At 38.5% G+C, this 20974-nt stretch overlaps 1 protein-coding gene across 3 annotated transcripts in view; it reads right to left on the reverse strand.

Moving 5' to 3' along the window:
* Positions 1-20974, reverse strand: part of LOC138758514 (low-density lipoprotein receptor-related protein 1-like) — a 54718-nt gene that overhangs the window by 545 nt on the left and 33199 nt on the right. Inside the window, exons 26-40 of one of the 3 annotated variants that reach the window (XM_069927521.1) lie at positions 19107-19259; positions 18617-18736; positions 18085-18207; positions 17071-17439; positions 8656-8778; positions 7642-7764; positions 6985-7104; positions 5754-5879; positions 4817-4988; positions 4220-4441; positions 3635-3753; positions 3419-3558; positions 2706-2838; positions 1325-1465; positions 227-328 (exon numbers count right to left, since the gene is read on the reverse strand). In XM_069927521.1, the coding sequence (XP_069783622.1) occupies positions 227-328; positions 1325-1465; positions 2706-2838; positions 3419-3558; positions 3635-3753; positions 4220-4441; positions 4817-4988; positions 5754-5879; positions 6985-7104; positions 7642-7764; positions 8656-8778; positions 17071-17439; positions 18085-18207; positions 18617-18736; positions 19107-19259 (2286 nt within the window). Of the gene's footprint in view, positions 1-226; positions 329-1324; positions 1466-2705; positions 2839-3418; positions 3559-3634; positions 3754-4219; positions 4442-4816; positions 4989-5752; positions 5880-6048; positions 6149-6984; positions 7105-7641; positions 7765-8655; positions 8779-17070; positions 17440-18084; positions 18208-18616; positions 18737-19106; positions 19260-20974 lie in introns of those variants that run through there. The other 2 variants (XM_069927531.1, XM_069927539.1) reach the window with 2 other exon arrangements.

The raw sequence follows: 20974 nt of genomic DNA on the forward strand, positions 1-20974 counted from the left end.
GATTTATTAAGCACAACTTCAGGAGATTTAAAATGGAGCTGAAGTCAATGGGGAAAATGGGGACATGGACAAAAATAATGCATTATTGCTTTAAAGAAAGTATTGAAGTGTTTCCATACATTGATCATGTGAAATAACAAATCAAAACCAAGATGAAAATGAAGCCAGGGCACAAAAACTTCTGCTTAAAATGCATGATTATTGAACAATTTATGCTGCCAGTTACCTCTGGGACTAGCCAAAACTGTTGGCAACATGGTATGTGATCTTGCAAATTCCTCCGAGGCAATACTTGGAGTTATTGTAAACATCTTTGGAGTTTCATTTACTGAAAAGGAACAGCAGATAGTTATGTATTTAGATCATGTTGAAATGAGCAACTAATGAATGGGTTTTTAAACTAGTCATCCTTCATTAGGGTGAGGTAGAAAAATTCACTACACTTCAATTCCATTTACAATGCTATAATCAAACATTGTTTCAGGGTTGATGCAATGAGAATGAAGATTTGCACTTAAAGTACTAGTCATGTACAAATGTTAGCGCTTAATAGCTTGTATCCAGCTAGTGGTCAGAGGTCTTAAACTAAATGAAAAAAACAGGTATTTGCATTTAATCTGTGAGACAAGACACAGACTGAGTGATATCTGGCCTTGGTGATCTGTTTTTGTTATGTCCCACGAAACATCCCAAAAACTTTAACACATCAAAAATTACAGCAACATGTTGAATTTTGACTAAAGAACCAGACAATCCTCATTAAGTCTAAAACAAGTGAAGGGGATATAGATGGTCACACCCAGATCATCATGAGAAGTGCGCATAAGAAGCAATATGGTCTCATTCAGACCTTTAACTTTTTTTGGTGCAGATGAAGCTGGACAGGTTCTTTAGCCAACCTTGACTATAACCATATAACCACTTACAGCACAGAACAGTTCAGCCCTACTAGTCCATGCCGTAGCAAATCCCCACCCTCCTAGTCCCACTGACCAGCACCCGGTCCATACCCCTCTAGTCCCCTCCTATCCATGCAACGATCCAGTCTTTCCTTAAATGTAACCAATGATCCCGCCTCGACCACGTCTGCCGGAAGCTCATTCCACATCCCCACCACCCTCTGTGTAAAGAAATTTCCCCTCATGTTCCCCTTATAATTTTCCCCCTTCAATCTTAAACCGTGTCCTCTAGTTTGACTCTCCCCCTTTCTTAATTGGAAAAAGCCTATCCACATTTACTCTGTCTATGGATGGTATAGAGTACAAAACTTTGAGCGTACAAAATCATGGGGCAACTTCAGTTAGAAGTCGACTTAAAACACTACCTTTACGACAGTGTTGCTCATCATTCTCCAAAACCATGCCATTTGGACACACACAAGTATACTTCGGCGATTGACTGTTAATTTGAGGTGCGGGGAGACACATGTGCTCACAAGTTCCAAAAGCTTCGCACCAGTTTTTCCCTGGAAAGTAACAAATTAAAAATTCAGAAACATTCAAGTAATCAGCTTTAATTAGTCAATTGTAAGCATTTAAGGTTTATTCCATTTGGTTGGAGATTATTGCCAGTATGCATACTGAGATAGACAACAGACTCGCCAAGGCAAATAGCGCCTTTGGAAGACTACACAAAAGAGTCTGGAAAAACAACCAACTGAAAAACCTCACAAAGATAAGCGTATACAGAGCCGTTGTCATACCCACACTCCTGTTCGGCTCCGAATCATGGGTCCTCTACCAGCACCACCTATGGCTCCTAGAACGCTTCCACCAGCGTTGTCTCCGCTCCATCCTCAACATCCATTGGAGCGCTTTCATCCCTAACGTCAAAGTACTCGAGATGGCAGAGGTCGACAGCATCGAGTCCACGCTGCTGAAGATCCAGCTGCGCTGGATGGGTCACGTCTCCAGAATGGAGGACCATCGCCTTCCCAAGATCGTGTTATATGGCGAGCTCTCCACTGGCCACCGTGACAGAGGTGCACCAAAGAAAAGGTACAAGGACTGCCTAAAGAAATCTCTTGGTGCCTGCCACATTGACCACCGCCAGTGGGCTGATAACGCCTCAAACCGTGCATCTTGGCGCCTCACAGTTTGGCGGGCAGCAACCTCCTTTGAAGAAGACCACAGAGCCCACCTCACTGACAAAAGGCAAAGGAGGAAAAACCCAACACCCAACCCCAACCAACCAATTTTCCCCTGCAACCGCTGCAACCGTGTCTGACTGTCCCGCATCGGACTTGTAGGCCACAAACGAGCCTGCAGCTGACGTGGACTTTTTACCCCCTCCATAAATCTTCGTTCGCGAAGCCAAGCCAAAGATAAGTAACAGACCAAACCAGGCATGAGCAAAATAGGAAACAAGTTCAGTAATAGTGTACTTTGTTTTGGTAATGAAGTGAAAATGAATTTGAATTTAAATTAAATAAAGCAACAATTGAAGAGTGGTTTTCCACCCTTGAGCCACAAAATAAGTATATTGGAAGGCGTACAAAATACAGTTCTATGAATTAATCTGTTCAGGCCATTGTACTGACAAAGGCCACCATGAAATAATGAATAATTCCATCAATAAATCCTACAAATCTGTTAAAAATCCCAACCACCCTGGGACTGAACATTCCATAGCTTTTTTTGCCTAATCTGAAGGGAGCAATTTACATTTATACTATGCAATGTAACAGGAGGCTGTAGGTTTCTTACCAGATGTTTGCAAGAGCTCGTGATAAATTATGATGTCTCCAGGTTCCACATTTGATGACAAAAGGTTCACATCATCTCCAGTATATTTGTTGGCTTCATAAATTCTTTTTTCATCAGCCCAATAAACATGATCCTGGAAATGTACATTTTGTGGGGGGGGAAAAAAAATTACACAATTCATAAATAGAGGCTTTGGTTCAATTTTTAAAATTCCCTGCATGTAGGCTATCGATTTGCTCAGAATTAGAAAGGTGAAGCTTACAAATGATACCAAGAGTACAATCAAAACCTTGAACTCTAGCCATTATTTCAACTCTTCAAAATCCAATAGCTCAAGGAGTTTGTAATGAACAAAAGTGCAAGGGAAACTCAGCAGTTCACATAGCATTTATAGGAAGCAAAAGGGAGTCAATGTTTGAGACCCAAGCCCTTTGCCAGGAATATTGACTTAGAGCTCAGGCCCAAAGCATCGATTATCATTTACTTCCTTTAGTTGCAGCATGACCTGCTGAGTTACTCCACCACTGTTTTGCACTCAACCCCAGCATCTGCATATCTTCTGGTTTTGTTGAAGGAGATTGCACCACAGGACAAAATACACTTTCCTTGGTCAGTAGCTTTGTTCTACATTTAACTGTAAACTTTAAAGTAGCACAGGGCATTAGAATACTAGTGTGGACTAATCAAAATCATTGAGCAATGATTCATATTACCTCAAAGAGGGCCACAGCAGAAGGATGTGCAAGAAATTCTTGTGACTGTAATACTGTTCTTCTGTCATTACCATTGAAGTCTACACTTGATAATATGTGCAGCTTTGCATCAATCCAATATAAGCGTCCTTTCATGCGGTCTGTGAAAAGTGTTAAAGCTATGTTGACAAACCCCAAAGACTGGCAGTGTTCCATTAAAAAGATCACCATACTTACCAAGTGCCATGCCTTTTGGCCACTCAATGTTGGTTGTAAGTAGTTTTTGCCGGTTAACACCATTCATGCCTGCTTTCTCAATCTTCGCTGGAATACCCCAGTCAGACCAATAAATAAACCTTGAGAATAGATCATATTTTAAAATAAACTCCAACTGTATTAAAGGATAAACTGACTGATGGACAAGCACTTTTAGGTGATCAGTTGCTTGAAAACAATTTAAAGCAAATGTCCTGGTAAAGTGTACTTGTGGGCCAGTGTACAAATGTTAATAGATCATCATTGAGCCAGTATTGGCTCTCATGTAATCTGCTACTAACATCAAGGTTTTGCATAGAAGTTGAGACTGTTGATTCATTTAAAAAAAAAATCTACTCCAAATTTCCACTGTATCTCAATAAGAACAGGTGCAATATTACCATTTAGTTGGAAAATTGGTCCAGTTACTTGAATTTGAAATTAACAATTCACTTTGAAAAGAATGAAAAATGGATAGTGTTGCAATTTAAAGGATGCAATACTAGATAAATCAAAATCAATACTAACAAGTTACAAAATAGCTACAGCAACAAAAAAAATTAGTACCCCAACAATGGATCAACCACAACTGAAGTTGGTTCTTTTAGGTCTGTATCAAAAAGAATCTTCCTTTTCATTCCAGAAAAGTTAGCTACAGATAATGTTTTAGTGCCACGATCAGTCCAATAAATCAGTTTGTAGATCCAGTCCACAGCAATCCCTTCTGGAGTTCGCAAGTTTGCAATTATGGAAGTTCTAGCTGCACTGTCCTTTCCATTCAGGGACATGCTAAAACAGATATACAAAACAATTATGGTGAATCTGCAAAATTTGCTTCCAAGTTATCACAGCAAGCTCACTATTTTTCAAGTCACTAACTGCAATTGCACTTTATACTAGTTCTTGAAGTTCATGGTTTATGCATCCAATATTTACAACTTGCATACATCTTAAAATTATGAAATATAGTCTGAATGATCAGCTGCTTCAGGAGATTTGGATTGGGGTGGAACTTCCTTGACTTTGGAGAAAAGTTGAGCCTGGAAAATAGGGAACCAGATACAGTACGTTTGAATTTCAACAACATCATGGTTTGTGGCCATGTCTTATCTCTAGAAATATTACGCCTTTGATAAGTCAAATTTTAAGGCAAGTGCATATTACCTAAAGATTGCCTGTTTGCCCACATCAGCCCAGAATATTTTCTCCTCTGCAACATCAGCATCCAGTGCTACAACATTTCTCAGCTGCACAGCAACTTGTGTGTACTTTTGATGATGCAATCCAAGCTTCCTGATGTCATGCCGATTTGTAAAGATCAAATAAGGCTCTTTTCCTAAATTTAAAAAAACTCAATTACAATTCTGTCAAACCAAAGCTGTTTTTTTAAAAAAAAAACCTATATGCTACAATTCATTTGTGCACCATGAAGCCATGCATTTCATTGTCCAGTTTATACAAATTTAAAAACATGACCAAGGAGTTTCTAAAACCTTACTTTCAGATCAGTGTCAATGCCTCAATGAGAAATCTTCCAGCTCAAATCTAGGTTATTCATATTTGTGTAAAAAAAAATTAAACAGATCAAATAGCAAGTTTGTTTCTTTTTTGTGGAAACCAGGGAAGTGATTGTAAACAGAATGGTATTAATGAATGGTCTTCAGTTGGATGATAAATGGTCTAATAGAATATAGAATACAAGAGTGAACATTCCAGCAGCATCTTAAAGCATTCCAAAATCAAGGTAGAATTTGTCAAATGGAGACAAGTCTGCAGAATCTGGAATCCAGAGCTGTTTGTCAAATTCCTTCAAGGTAGAAAAAAGCCCACCTTGGATACCAGGCTATTCTTTAGTAAAAAAGTTTAATCCATAAAAAAAGTATCTGAATAAAGGAGTTTATGTTTGCCAACAGCAAATCCCATTCAACTGCAGAGGCATTAAACTACACCCTCAGAGGGGAATTGGCTTATTTTTCTTCATGTTCTTGATCCATTTGTTTTCTGCAAGTTACTAATGCACAAGTTAAAAGGAGCATCAAAATAAAGCATCACTGATATCTATTGAAAATTACACATGCAGGCAAATTTTATTTCCCCTCACCTATTGCTTTACAAGCTCCATTAACTGGATCCACAAGATAACCTGCACGACATTCACATTTGTAGCTTCCATCTGTATTAACACAAATTTGACTGCAAGATCCAGGATTACGGCACTCATTTACATCTGAAAATAAATTGTAGAGTACTTGGGTTTTTCTCCATATTGTTGTTTAGCAAAGTTTTCAAGAATAGTGACTAACCAGTCAGTCACTCATTCTTGTGGTAAACATCTGACCAATAATAGCTACAGCATACCCAAAAAAGCACCACTAGTTCTTGAAATGTTTACTTACATTCAAATCTTACTTTCCAATTAAATCTGTTAATTACATGACTCACTGGTGTTTTTTTTCCCCAAATTCACTGTTTTTATTGAATTATACTGCAATACATCTAAAAAACAGTGGATGGATGTTAATAAAAGTAACAACAAATTCAGTAAATTTGTAAGTCTGACAAATTCAATGGGCACAGTAAATGGTCGGGCACTGAGGAACAAAGGGATCTGGAAATTCAGATACATAATCCCCTGAAAGTGGTGACACAGGTAGACAGGGTTGTAAAGAAAGCTTTTGGCATCTTGAACTTTATAAACCAAAGTATTGAGTATAGGAATTGGGAGATTATGGTGAGGTTGTACAAATCAATGTCTTGTACAAATTTTGAGTATTCTGTGCAGTTCTGGTCTCCTAACTGCAGGAAGGAGATCAGTAAGATTGAAAGAGTGCAGAGACGACTTACTAAGATGTTGCCAGGTCTTCAGTAGTTGAGTTACAGGGAAAGATTTAACCGGTTAGGGCTTTATTCCTTGGAGCGTAGAAGAATGAGGGGAGATTTGATAGAAGTTTACAAATTTATGAGGGGTATAGACAGAGTAAATGCAAGTAGGCTCTTTCCATTTACATTAGGAGAGAGAAATACAAGAGGACATGGCTTTAGGGTGAAAGGTTTAAGGAGAACTTTTTCCACAGATTGGTGGGAGTGTGGAATGAATTGCCATCTGAAGTGGTAAATGTGGGCTCTCTCGAGTTTTAAGAATTGGATAGATCCATGGATGAGAGGGGTCTGGAGGGTTATGGAATGGATGCAGGTCAGTGGGACGAGCAGTATGATATTTTCAGCACAGACTAGAAAGGCTAAATGGCCTGTTTTGTTCTATAGTGTTCTATGGTACGAGATTAAAATTTAACAGTAATTCAACCCTCTTTTGGCTGCTCAAAGTTACCTACCGCCACAGGTAGTCTTGTCAATCAATTCATAACCAACAGGGCATTCACATTCATAGCCAATGACGAGATCCTGGCATATGTGAGAGCAACCACCATTCTTCTTTAAGCATTCATTCTTGTCTACAGAGACCACACCATGGTGTCAACATTCAATATTACAATTTCAATAAATAACCACAAAAAAAAATTAAGAACTTTGGATAATTCAAATACCTTTGCATCTCAATTTGGACATGTCACTTAAATAATTTTATGACCAATTTATAGACACAATTCTTTCAGTGTATGGAGAGCAAACTAACCTCAATGAATGGATGCCATTTTAAATTATTAATTCCATTTATCTATTTTAAAAAAAAAACATTTGAATTGATAATTCCCAATTTTATTCTTTAAACTAATAAAGATTTGTTTGCACAACAGATTAACATTTCAGATGTAATGGACAGAGAAGACTACCAAGTCCTATGAGCTGCACGATTTTAATCATGAATTTCACACACATCTTAGATTCAAGTTTGCATGTTCAAACTCATTTTTTAAATTTTATTTTATTTTTTTTATTTTTTTTTATTTTTAACACTATAAACCACACTGACCAAGATACATACAGACATTTTTTCTCTTGAAAAAATCTTTAATGCTGGTTTCACTTACTACATTTAATGAGAACTTCATCACTCCAGTCTTTGCAGTCCTGCTTCATATCACATACTTGGCTAATATTTATGCATTCTCCACTTCTGCATTTGAAGTTAGTCGGTCCCATGCACTCAGAAACTATTAAAAAATTGTGAAATATAGAAATTGTTCATTTGAACTTTTGGGGACTAAAAGGATTATAAGTCACCCTACAGGGCTTGTTCAAGTAAACGAATGGATTTGAGAAACTCAATAGTACAGCAAGTTTCTTCAAGTTAAATTAACTGGTTTTAGGACAACTTTTTTGTCATGTTGGAAATACTTCGTGCTCTTAGCAATCGACTCAGCAGCTGAGATTTCTGAAACTAGTTAAGGGACATACGTCTAACTATTACAATGAGTGTTGCTGCATTGGATGTTGGAATTCATTGGGAAAAGCAAATACACTCCAGGATTAGAGACTGAGGGAGGCTAGTCAGGAACATGGCTGGATTCATGTTAATGTGGGAATTAGGGCAACATTCCTCAGGGAAATTGTCACATGCATCAGGAAATTGTCTAGGGAGGTCTCTAGATGGACAGGTTGCTGCCAAATGCATTCATGATTCAAGCGTCTGCCCATATCAGGTGCTGGGGCAGTGGATGAAATCACCTCTCTTTAGAGGGCAAGTGAGCTCATTAATGTAGCAGTGAGCAGTCTAGTTTTTTCAGACCATTTGCAGTAGCTCAAACTTTTAATGAATTTTTTTTTTTAAATACAATGTGGCCAAAAGGTTCAGATCATAGGCAAAGTAGCTGAGAAACACAAGTATTTGAGCCCTCAATTTTACCAAGGAAAATGAGCACATTGCACTATTGATGCAGAATTTCCCATACCCCACATTGTGATTGCACAAAATCCCAAAGCAAGGCAAGTTTCCAAACTGGTACAATTGCTCTACTCTAGGTTAATTGTCATTTTCAAAAGCACACTACATTTTAGGTGGGGATAATGTCTAGTCCCATATTACTAAAGACATTCTCACTTACTTTTCTGGCAGTTGATTTCATCACTACCATCACTACAGTCTCTCAACACATTACATCTCTTTTTCCCAGGGATACAATTGCCATCACTACATTGGAAATGATCAGGTCTGCACGTGCGAAGAGCTTAAAAAAAAAACAGAATGAGGTTTATTTTAAACAGGCTTTTGTATTTAACTGCATCTGCAAAAAAAATCTGCAGCTCCAAATTTTAAAAGTCACATACCAAGCATGTGGAACAAATCCCCTATACAAACTAGCAAAAATTTAAAAAAAAATGAAAGCTCCTATGCAGATGCTTTTTATTTCTTGGTTCTCAGTTATAACACAAATGCACATGGTTTGTCCATTCAAACAGTTGAAGTAACAAGGTTGAAACTAAATTGAGTATGGGCATTTAGCTTTATTTACTAAAGCCTAGTTATTCAACTGGGCTATTAGAATCTTACCCACTAGCTGCAATTAAAGATTTTGCCAAAGTTATATTTTGTACACAAGTGTCATGTTCTCAATCTCTTAATACAATGCAGAGGTCAAACGATTGCACTTGAAACATGCATTCCAACTAAATTAATGCAGTAATTTTAAACAGGAGAATAAAATGTCTGGACTCAAGAAGAGTGTGGGTACACTGGCATCACTAGGGGGGGTGCAGACCACACCGAGTGACACCAAAATAACTGTCTATAAAATTATTGTGCAGTGTTTAAGCAGAAATTTTTAAAAAATATCCCTGTAGTTAGTTATAACTAAAACATTTTTCATGCATCAGTATATCTACAAGATTAAATCTCTATTAATTTACCTTTTCACCTTCCAGAGCTGTCATTATTATCCAATTACAATGACACTTCGAATCATGTGCTTTGGCTGCAAACACTACAACCACGTGCTGTTGATTTCATTGCTGCTGGTGTTTTTATAGTTACTGCTTTTATCAAATTTTCTGGTATTTTATCTACAATATTGTGATAATTAGTATTTGTAAACCTATATCAACAATTTTTGAGAACTAGTAATTTAGTTTTGCTAGCCATTTATCTGACTACTATTGCCATTACATTCAGTGATATGGGAATTACAATTTACGAGTAACGTTACTATTAAAAAAGTCATTACAAAGGATTCTGTATGGTCTGGGAGAAGGTGGGGGGGGGGGAGAAAGAGAAGAGGATCCTAGTGATACCAGTGAGTGGGAATCAGGCACTTCAAGCCACCACTCATGACTGATCTATGCTGGCACATGCCATTTCTCCATACCCCTCTTAATCTTTCAAATGTTCATTCACTTTCACCACCTGAAATGGAGAAGTGTTCCAAGATTCACCACCCTCAACAGGAAGAAACTGCTACCTACCTCGGTTTTAAATATGCAGCCCCACATCTTGTCCTTGGTTTGAGACTAGTAAAAACAACACCAATCTTGTCAAGCCCCTTAAGGACCTTTTACATGAACAGGGTCACTTTTTGTTATTCCATTCCAAGGAAGATGGGTCCAAACTATTTTGTTTCATTAGGACAACTAAGTCATCCCTGGAAACAGCCTGGTGACTTCCCCTTTATAACCTCTAATGTTATTTTTTTGTAAGGAGAGCAAAACTGCTTGTGGATTTCAAGGCAAAGGCCTCACCAACATATTGTACAATGGCAACCAAACCAGATTTTTGAACTCAAACACTTGTCATGAAGGTCGTAACCATTTCCCTTAACTACTTGTTTGACATTTAGATATCAGGAATTTTATTTCTTTTAGAGCAAAATATAGGTTCCCCACCTTTTGCCACCATCTATATCCCACTTGCAGAATCACACCTTATTACACACAATTCCACCCATTTTCAGATCAGTGCAAAATGTAGAAAACTTACTCTTCTTTTGAAGTAATTAATATAAATAGTGATAATCTAAGTTCAAGCACCAATTTTTAAATAACACCCCTAGTTACTCCCTTCCAGTTGCAAACTGACTCACTTATTCAAACTGTTTGACCAGTGGTTTTGAATCCTTTCCAGTTCTTCCTTGACACCATAGTTTTTAATGTGCCATCTTATCAAATGCCTTTGGGAATCCAAAAACTGCATCCTCAAAAATAAAATGTCAAAAAACAATTTGACTTTAAAAAAAAACATAGAAGATAGGAGCAGGAGTAGGTCATTCGACCCTTCGAGCCTGCTCCACCATTCAACGAGATCATGGCTGATCTTAAAGTTCAGTACCCCGTCCCCGCCTTTCAGAAAGGCATGTTGATGATGTACAATACTCAGCTTTCCCAAATGACAAGCCAGTTCCTGGTCCATAGTTCCTCAACTTCAGCATCTTTCTCCAAGGAAATATTGGTCACTTTCCAATTTTATGGCACCATACTAGAGTTTAAAGGAAGTGGCTTCATTGTGGACCCATTGATTGTTTTTCATAACTAAAGGTTTATTCAGACTATCAGGTCATACTGATTTATCTGCCTTTATTATGACTCTCCACCTTGTATTTCTTCAAGACTATCCTTAATAGGGATTTTTGGCCAATTTCAAACATTTTAAACTTGTAATCTGATAGGGATATTAGCAATGTCTTCGAAAATGAAAACAAATTTTAAAAGAATCCAGCATTACTCTGTCATTATTATTTCTCATATTCTAGAGCCCCAATATTTATCTTTGCTGCTATCTATACATCCACAGAAACTTGTGATTGAAAACCATATGCAAGTGCTCTCAAAATGAAGCTTCAATTCTGCTGCTGGATACAAAAATCTTCTAATCTACTATTAACCATGGCACTTTGAACAGCCCAATTTTAGCATTCATTACCTCTTGTTAAAGAATTGTGCCTTTCTTACTCAATTCCTCGGATTCGTACAAACTCTTGCTGAGCATTATAGTCCAACTCCGAATATTTGCCACTTTTTAGAACCATAGAATTTTACAGAACAGAAAATGGCTTCTTTGGCCCTTCTCTTCTATGCTTAACCATTTTTTGCCTAATCTACTGACTGGCACCCAGTCCACAGCCCTCCATACATCTTCCATCCAATTTCCTTTTAAATGTTGAAATTGAACCCGCATTCACCACCTCAACTGGCAGCTTGTTCCACACCCCCTCCACTGTGTGAACAAGTTCTCCCTCATGTTACTCCTAAACCTTAACCCTTTCACACTTAGCCCATGTCCTCTGGTTTACATGTCAACTACCCTCAGTGAAAAAAGCCCATCTCCATTTACTCTATCCCCCCTCAATTTTAAATACCTCTATTAAATCTCCCTCAATCTTCTACACTCCATGGGATAAAGTCCTAATCTGTTTAACCTTTCCCTGCAACTCAGTTCCTGAAGACTGAGCAACATCCTAGTAAATCTTTTATGCACTCTTTTTATCCTATGATATCTTTCCTGTAGTTAGGTGACCAAAACTGCTCACAATACTGAATTTGGCCTCAATGTCTTGTACAACTTTAACACAAGATGTCCAGCTCCTGTACTCTATACTTTGATTCATGAACGCTAATATGCCAAAGAGCTCTCTTAACAGCTCTATCTACCAGTGATGTCACTTTCAAGGAATTATGCATCTCAGTGCCCTACCATTAACCATGTCCTTTCTTGGTTTGTCCTTCCAAAATAGAACACCTTGCACTTGTCTGCATTAAATTCCATCTGCCATTTTTCCAGTTGGTTCAGATCCCTCCACAAGCTTCGAAAATGTTCTTTGCTGTCCACAATGCCTCCAATCGTAGCATCACCTGCAAACTTGCTGCTCTAATTTACCACATTATCTAGATCATTGATATAGATGACAAATGACAATGGCAAATAACTGATCCCTGAGGCACACCTGGTTACAGGCTTCCAGTTTTAGAAGCAATCATACACCACTCCTCTCTGGCTTCTCCTGTCCAGCCATTGTTGAATCCAGTTCACTACCACCATGAATAACTAGTATCTGAACCTTCCTGACTAACCTCCCATGCGGAACCTTGACAAAGGCCTTACTAAAGTCCATGTAGACAACATCCACAGATTTTCCTTTATCTACTTTCTTGGTAACCTTCTCGAAAAACTAAGATTCATTAAACATAACCTACCATGCAGAAAGCAGTGTTGACTATCTCCAATCAATCCATGGCTATCCAAATAATTGTATATTCAATCTCTTAGAACACCTTCCAGTAATTTACCTACTACTGACATCAGGCTCACTGGCCTATAATTTCCAGGGTTACTTTTGGAGCCTTTTTTTAAAAAAGGCAGAACAACATCAGCTACCCTTCAATCCTCTGGCACCATACCTAGGGCCAAGGGCATTTTAAATATTTCTGCCAGAGCCCCTGTAATTTCTAGACTAGCCTCCCTCAAGGTCAGAGGGAATATCTTGTTAGGTCATGGGGTTTTATCCACTCTTAATTGCTTTAAGACAGCAAGAATTTCCTCTTTAATCTGTATAGCTTTCATGTCCCCACCACTTCTTTTCCTTACTTTCCATGATTCTGTGCGATTTTTCTGAGTGAATACTGATTGAAAAAAAGACCTCCCATCTCTTTTGGACCATTCAAAGAGCTGACCACTGATCTGCAAGGGGATCAAATTTGTCACTTACTATCCTTTTGGTCTTAATATACTGCACATGTGGAAACCCTTTGAATTTTCCTTCACATTGACTGCTAAAGGAACCCCCATGTCTTCTTTTAGCCTTTGATTTCTTTCTTGCATTCTTTATACTCAGGGTACCTCATTTGCTTCATTCTGCCTATACCTGTTATATACCTTTCTCTTCTTCCAAACCAGATCCCCAATATTCCTCAAAAACCAAGGTTCCCTATACAGGTAGTCCTTGACCTCTGATTTACGCAAGTTACAGCCACCCGCACATGACCAAAATTAAAAGTCGTTATTAAATCTATACAATACACATTTTGTATTAAATGTACTGTATACAGTACATGTTGAGATTCTTTATTTACCAGAAGTTCATTTGTTGATTATTTTTAAAAAAAATTGCTTTAAGACCTTAAGCTATGCATGGTGAACCAAATCCTACTTGCGTCCAATCCAAGTTATGATCAATCCTACTGCCCCAATTACAGTTACAAGTCAGGGTCGACCTGTACTTTCTAATCTTGCCATCAATTCGGATAGGAACATACAAACTTGTACTCTCAAAATTTCACTTTTGAAGGTCTTCCACTTACCTCACACTTGCTTGCCCCAAATAAATTTATCCCAATCCACACATTCTAGATCAGTGGTTCTCAAATGTTTTCTTTCTACTTGTATACCACCAAGTAATCCCTATGCCATCAGTATGTGAGTGGGAAAGGAAGATTGAGAATCACTGCTCTAGAACGCATTGTTACTGAAATAATTTGCTTGAGAAAAATTGTCATTGGCCCATTTCCTTTGGAGATATGTCAAATCAATTAGGTATGATTAAAACAGTGGTTTTCAAACTTTCTTTCCACCCTCGTACCACCTTAAGCAATCCCTTACTAATCACAGAGCCCCTATGGCATAGGGATACTTAGAGGTTGGTGAGTGGAACAAGGTTGAGAATCACTGTTCTAGATCCTTTCTTATTTCCTCAAAATTGGCCTTTCTCCAATTTAGAATCTCAAACTGATGCCCAGACCCATCTTTCCCCATAAAAACTTGAAACTAATGGCAATATGATCACTGGACCCAAAATGTTCACCTACACAATTCTGTCACCTGTCCTGTTTCATTCCCTAATAAGAGATTCAATATTAATCTCTCTCTCATTGGTACCTGTGTATATTGATTTAGAAAAAACTTTTCTGAACACATTTGACAAACTCCAAGCCATCTAGCCCTCTTACAGTATGAGAGTTAGAGTCAATATGCGGAAAATTAAAATTTCGTACCATCACAACCTTGTTTCCTGTAGCTGTCTGCTATCTCTCTACAGATTTGCACCTCCAATTCTCACTGACTATTGGATGGTCTATAATACAATGCTACGAGTGCGGTAATACCTTTCCCATTTCTCAGTTCCACCCATATAGCCTCAGTAGATGAACCCTCTAGTCTGCCTGCCCGAGTATAGCTATGATATTTTCCCTAATGAGCAATGCCACACCTCCCCCTTTCATCCTCCTTCCTCTCCATTGTATTGCATCTAAAGCAATGGAAGCCCAAAACATTGAGCTGCCCGTCCTGCTCCTCCTGCCACCAAGCTTCCCTAATGGCCACAATGTCATAATTCCACGTGTCAATCCATTCTCTAGGTTAATCTGCCTTTCCTACAATACTCCTTGCATTGAAATAGATGCACCTGAGAACATTTTCACCACATTCAACCTGTTGACTTCTAATGGTACATGCAATTTTAAACACCATATTTTCCCCTCCTCCTCTATCTGCTTTGATATTCTGGTTCCCCTCCCCCCCCGAAAATCTAGTTTAAATCTACTGGAGTAGCACTCACAAACATTCCCGGAAGGATATTAGATGCGTTCCAGTTCAGATGCAAAGCCGATCTATTGCAACATGTCGCACCTTCCCTGGAAGTGAGCCCAATGATCCAGAAACCTGAAGCACTCCCTCCTACACCATGTCATATTAAGCTGCATTATCCTCCTATTTTTAATCTCACTGACACAGGTAGCAATCCAGAGATCACTACCCTGAAGGTTCTGTCCTTCAACCTAGCATTCAACTCTCTGAACTCTCTTTGCAGGACTTCCTCACCCTTGTCATTGGTCCCTACATGGACCAAGATATCTGGCTGCTCACCCTCCCTCTTGAGAAAGCTGGAACTCAATCAGAGTCATCTCAGACCCTGGCACCAGGGAGGCAACATACTATCTGGGATACTCAATCTCTTCCACAGAACCTCTGATCTGTCCCTTAAATGTGGAATTCCTTCTCATTACAGCTTGCCTCTTCTCTCTTCCTTTCTTAGCCATAGGAACAGACTTCATGCCAGAGACCTGATCTCCATGGCTTGTCCCTGGTAGGTCCCCTCCTCACACATCCTTCCCCCCCCCCCCGTCTCCAAAATGGAATATTTGTCATGGGTGGCGAGAGAATGGCCACAGGGATTCTCTGCACTACCTGCCTGTTTCTTTTCTCTCTCCTGTCACCCTTCTACCCTCCTCCTGCTTCCTAGTTGTGATAGTGCCTTCGAACTCCTGTCTATCATCTCCTCTCGAATGATCCAGAGTTCATCCAACTCCAGCTCCAAGTTCTTAACTCGGCTTGTCAGGAGCTGCAGCTGGATGCATTACTCACAGATGAAGTTGTCAGGGATATTTCTGGCTTCCCTGACAACTCACATTTTGTAAGAGGAGCATTTTCCTGCCTAGGCTGCCATTCCCACTTTCTTTGACTAAATGAACAAAATATATGATCCAGTGAAACCCCGATTTAATGTGAATTCGGACATAATGCAATGAATCATTGGAACCCACCCCCACAGATACTAAAATCCGCATATGTTCAAGTCCATTATTATACGGGGTAAATTAAGCAAGCAAGTGATCTTAGGCAGGAGCAGGGACCGACTATTGGGCAGACTTGCAAGTTCTCTCTCCACAAATGTAGTTACAACTTCGAAAGGCATTTAAACATGCTGTGGACCAGTGTTAATCTGTGAGCATTCAGTGTTGCACACTTAGTTTCCTGCTGGCAAAATTGCCATTTCTGGTTTACTAAAAGTTGATTAGTATTTTAATTTCAACTGTAACAACAACTATTTATTAAAACCCTGATTTAGGGCGACCCCGCTTTTTTCGATGAGATTTTATGGACCCCAATGATTGTTATAATGGGGCCATACTGTATCTGAAAAACCTACCCTCACCTGTGCCTAACTGCTGAATCCTGTTCCCTGAAAAGTTCGTTCAACTCCAGCTATTTCTCACCTCTAACCTGTTCTCACTGAAGTCGGTTGAGCCAAAGCCCTACCATTTTGACTCAACCCAGTTTATTTTTTTGTTCACCCAGCCAACCTTAGACCAGCCAGTCTCAATATTTTTTCAGCTATGCCCCTCCAATCCCCCGACTCCAAGACTCAAAATTTAGGAACCCCCTTCACTGTGAAGCAGTCAGGTTTTGGTTTCTTCCGTCATTCTGTCTTACTGACTAAATAAGAAAATTATATTAATGTTACACAAGGTGAAAAGAAAACAAGGCTTTTACTTAAATGTGCTGTGGCCCCCTGATTGGCTGACTTAGACAACATACAATTGTAATGAGGGCAGAGTTAATTGATGACCATTCACTACCACCTCCCCCAAGATCTCTTAATTCTTCTTCATTACATCAAATACAAAGTGACCTGTCCCCAGTTGACACAAGGGTGCACTACTCAAAAAAAGCTCCGATACTTTCGACAAGTTCTTCCATAATACACTGGTCAGTTTTATTTGTCCAATGTGGATGAAAATGTGGAACAAAGATGACTTACGACAATTAACTTCGTCACTTCCATCTTTGCAGTCACTGTCGCCATCACAGAACCAATTATTGTGGATGCATTCACCTGAACCACACAGGAATTCATTAGGAGAGCAGAACAAAGGAGGAAGTGTGTGTCCACAGCGGTCTGGGAATTCATCAGATTTATCAGTGCAATCTATGCTGTTATCACACACCCAGTTTAAAGGTATGCACTCTGAACTATTGCATTGAAACTCATGAGTGCTGCAGGTAGATGAACCGCAGTTCTTTTCATCGCTTCCATCACCACAGTCATCCACACCATTGCAGGTGAATGTCTTGGCAATGCATCGACCACTGGAGCAAGCAAATTCTGAAGGATCACATGTGACTTTTTCTGTCAGGAATAAAAAAAATGGAGCTGACAAGCGATTACAAACAAACCATATAATTTTGCTAATTAGATAAATTCAAATATCATACCAGATGCTGACTAGCTACTCAGGAAGAACTTCAAGATATGATGGCAAATTTAAGTTACCATTTTTTTAAACAAATCCACAAATTGAAAGTGTTAGAATTAGATTTCACACCAGCACAAATGGCTAAGCATTCAAAACTTTAGATCACATCGTACATTCTCCAAAATACAACCCAACTGGCTCATCAGGATATTAGCCAGAATGAGGAAGAACCAAGATAATAAATGCCTAGAATATGGTAATATAGTTTTGTGGCCAATGTTTAGAATAAAAGAAAAATAATTCAGAGCAGACTTGATGAAGTTACCCAATTGCAAGGAAACTGTGACAAGGGTTGAACAACTTTCAGGAAGCACAAATACCAACATGAATCACAATTCTAAATTGCAGCCAGTTGATGGTCAATCTTTAATAAAGTTTAAGGTCTCAAAAGCATCTAAATGCTGATATACAAACCATTTGAAAGGAGGCACGTTTGAATGTTATAAAATTTTGAGTAAATGTACACAAGAGGAAACATCTGCCAAGTTTGTTGTTCACTTGAAGATTAGTCAACCTACCACAACCAATCTCATCACCACCATTAATGCAGTCTTTCTCTCCATCACACTGCCATGCCACAGGAATGCACATCAGGGTTTGAGGTCCACAGCTAACTTCATTGTGAAGACAAGTCCTTTCATCTGGGTGAAAATTGATCCTAGTCATTTCAAATGAAAATGTCTTAAGAAAGCAACCTTTGATAACTGAAATGGTAGGCTGAAGTTATGGACTGGAGCAGTTGGCATAGCTTTGGAGTAGTGGTCATGTAATACATGCTGTCAACTAGTACCAGCACTTCATATACTTTGAACAATTACTTTTTTAATAATTCACTATTGTGTTCAAGGACAATGGTCACTGATTACTGGACCACCCAAAAATGGATCAGTGACAGAAAAGACAATCTGGGGAATAATTTCAATATTTTAAATTAATGCTACATCAAGTTTTAAAAAATGTGTTTCTAATTACAACATTAATATTGCAGATTCTGACAACAATGTTAGACAAATAGTTCCTTATCTATACCTTAATACAAATGGTACTTACAACAGACTTCTGTACTTTCATCAGATGCATCCTCACAGTCAGCTTTGCCATCACATAACCACCTACCAGGTATACATTGTTTGTTGCGGCACACAAAGTCAGATGCTCCACACACATTAGCTAATGAAAAGACAACCATTAAATCATATTGCACTAAGTTTACATTCAGCTTCTTTCTGAAACCATTACTAAAATGACTGAACTACTCTTATTTCAGTGAAGAACCATTGAATGGACTATATCCATTTGGGCATTAAATGTTTGGCCTCATTTGCTCTATTCGTGAAATAATCTAGCTTGTTTATTAGCCTGTGTAGAAATAAACACTGGTTTCAACCTCTGAGATGTTGCAAATTAGAATACTTGGCTCACAGCCTAGAAGAACTGCCAATAAAATTTTAGGAATTTAAAACACATGCCCAGTGGTTGAAATTAATTTCTTGCTCTAAAATTTAAACTCCTAGATCTAGTGGATACAAGCTAAACTCACATATACTCATCCTGCAGTGTTGTCCATCCTTATCCAGGTCCATCCCAGATGGACACACACAGGTATATTTTGGAGAGTGTCTGTTGATTTGAGGAGCTGGGAGACACATGTATTCACAGCTCTGCGACTTCAGATTCTCACACCAGTTTTTGCCTGTGGATAAAAATCCAGTTCACATTTGGATCCTTCCAACCAGACACGACACCAATAATTTAAATCTATCAAGAATGTACAAACATTCAGTGAAGTTATCCATTCCATTCAAAATTGGTTATAATCCCTTTTCACTCTCCTACTGGTGGAGCAGTGGAAAAGTGCAAATCTTAATGATCTGTTAATTGGCAAGGACTTCAGAGATACTGGAATCTGAAATTTAGCAATGGAACTTGTCAACGGGTTTACAGTACACAACTTAAAATATGGGGCTGTCAAGGACAATTGTTAATCAAATCCTGACCACATTCTCAGTTCCACAGATACAGTATTTTAATGATATTACAAAATTTGATCTAGGCTAGTCTGAAGATTTGAGTTGAACAGTCAAGTGGTGAACAGTTATGATGACATCAGATTTGACATTACTTATACAATTAGACCATGCATCTGGAAATCTTATTTACTCCTAGAAAGAAAGGTACCCCATTATTTGGCACCTATGGGTAAAAATCACAGAGGCAGAAATGCGAATTATCAGGTTGACCGAGACTCAATCTTCCAATGCCTAACTAATACACCTGCATTAAGAATTCACTGTTTAAAAGACAGTGCAAAACAAAGTAATTTGAAAATTTTAAAAATCAGCATCGTAGTCTTTAATTATAGTTTGCTTTTCCATCAAGTAATTCCCGCAACTTAAAATGTAAACCCTGGTTATTGGCCCTGTAACAGCATTGTTCTAGTCACTATGCCAAGACATGATTAACCCCCTCCCCAAGTTTACAGATAAAACCTTACTAATACATTTAATACGAATAAAAATAAAGACTTTTACTAGGCAGGGATTGGGAGAGTCACCCCAGTGGCATCGACCAGGTCTTCGTCCTGGTGTCCCGGTCAGGCCTTCAGCACTGCTAACCCGACTCATCTCCATGCAAGTGGTGACCGAGAGGAAAAAAAGTGACTGCGCTTTGAGGGGCATTGCTAGTTCAGCGGGATAAATTGGCACATGTCCAACCAAGTCTCAGCACTCTCCTGCAGGGTCCATCCACCCAGTGGTATTTATTTGAATTTATTTTATTTATAGGCAAACCCGCTTTGTGATCAATTCATCCCAACTTTTACTCGCACAAGACCAATTCACATTAAGCAATTAATAGAATCAATGAATCCATCAAAACAAAAATGTATTTTAAAAACAACTTTTAACTGTTCAATGCCAAAACTGTTAAGGTTAATAAAAAATGATATTTTTCATTTCATTATATCATAAGTAAACTATTGGAAAAATATTTGTCCAAAGTTGACTCCACAGATTGATTTTTTTCCTCATTATCCAATTTCCTATAGCTAGCGATCACTTTCCCTAAATTGCTGTGGATTTCCATGTTAGAATTGACATTTAGAGAAAATCCTTGGTGGCTTCAACAAGTTCAAATCCTTTGAAAAATTTCTGGAAATTTTGCAGCAGCGTTAGCAGGTTCCTGTAATTCTTGTGTTGTGTAATCTTGCAGTAAAAGTTCCCATATCAGGATTTGTCATGAACAAGTCATGGAATTCAGGGTTTTGCTGCAGCATCATTGTCCAAACATACATTATAAAAAATAAAATAATAATAGCAATAAATAAGGCAGCATCTTTGGTTCAATGATTATTCAGGAATCTGATGGCAGCAGGGAAGAAGCTGTCCTTGTGCTGATGAGTACTCATCT

The sequence above is a fragment of the Narcine bancroftii genome, chromosome 1 (assembly GCF_036971445.1).
Source record: "Narcine bancroftii isolate sNarBan1 chromosome 1, sNarBan1.hap1, whole genome shotgun sequence".
In the NCBI taxonomy this organism is placed as follows: Eukaryota; Metazoa; Chordata; class Chondrichthyes; order Torpediniformes; family Narcinidae; genus Narcine; species Narcine bancroftii.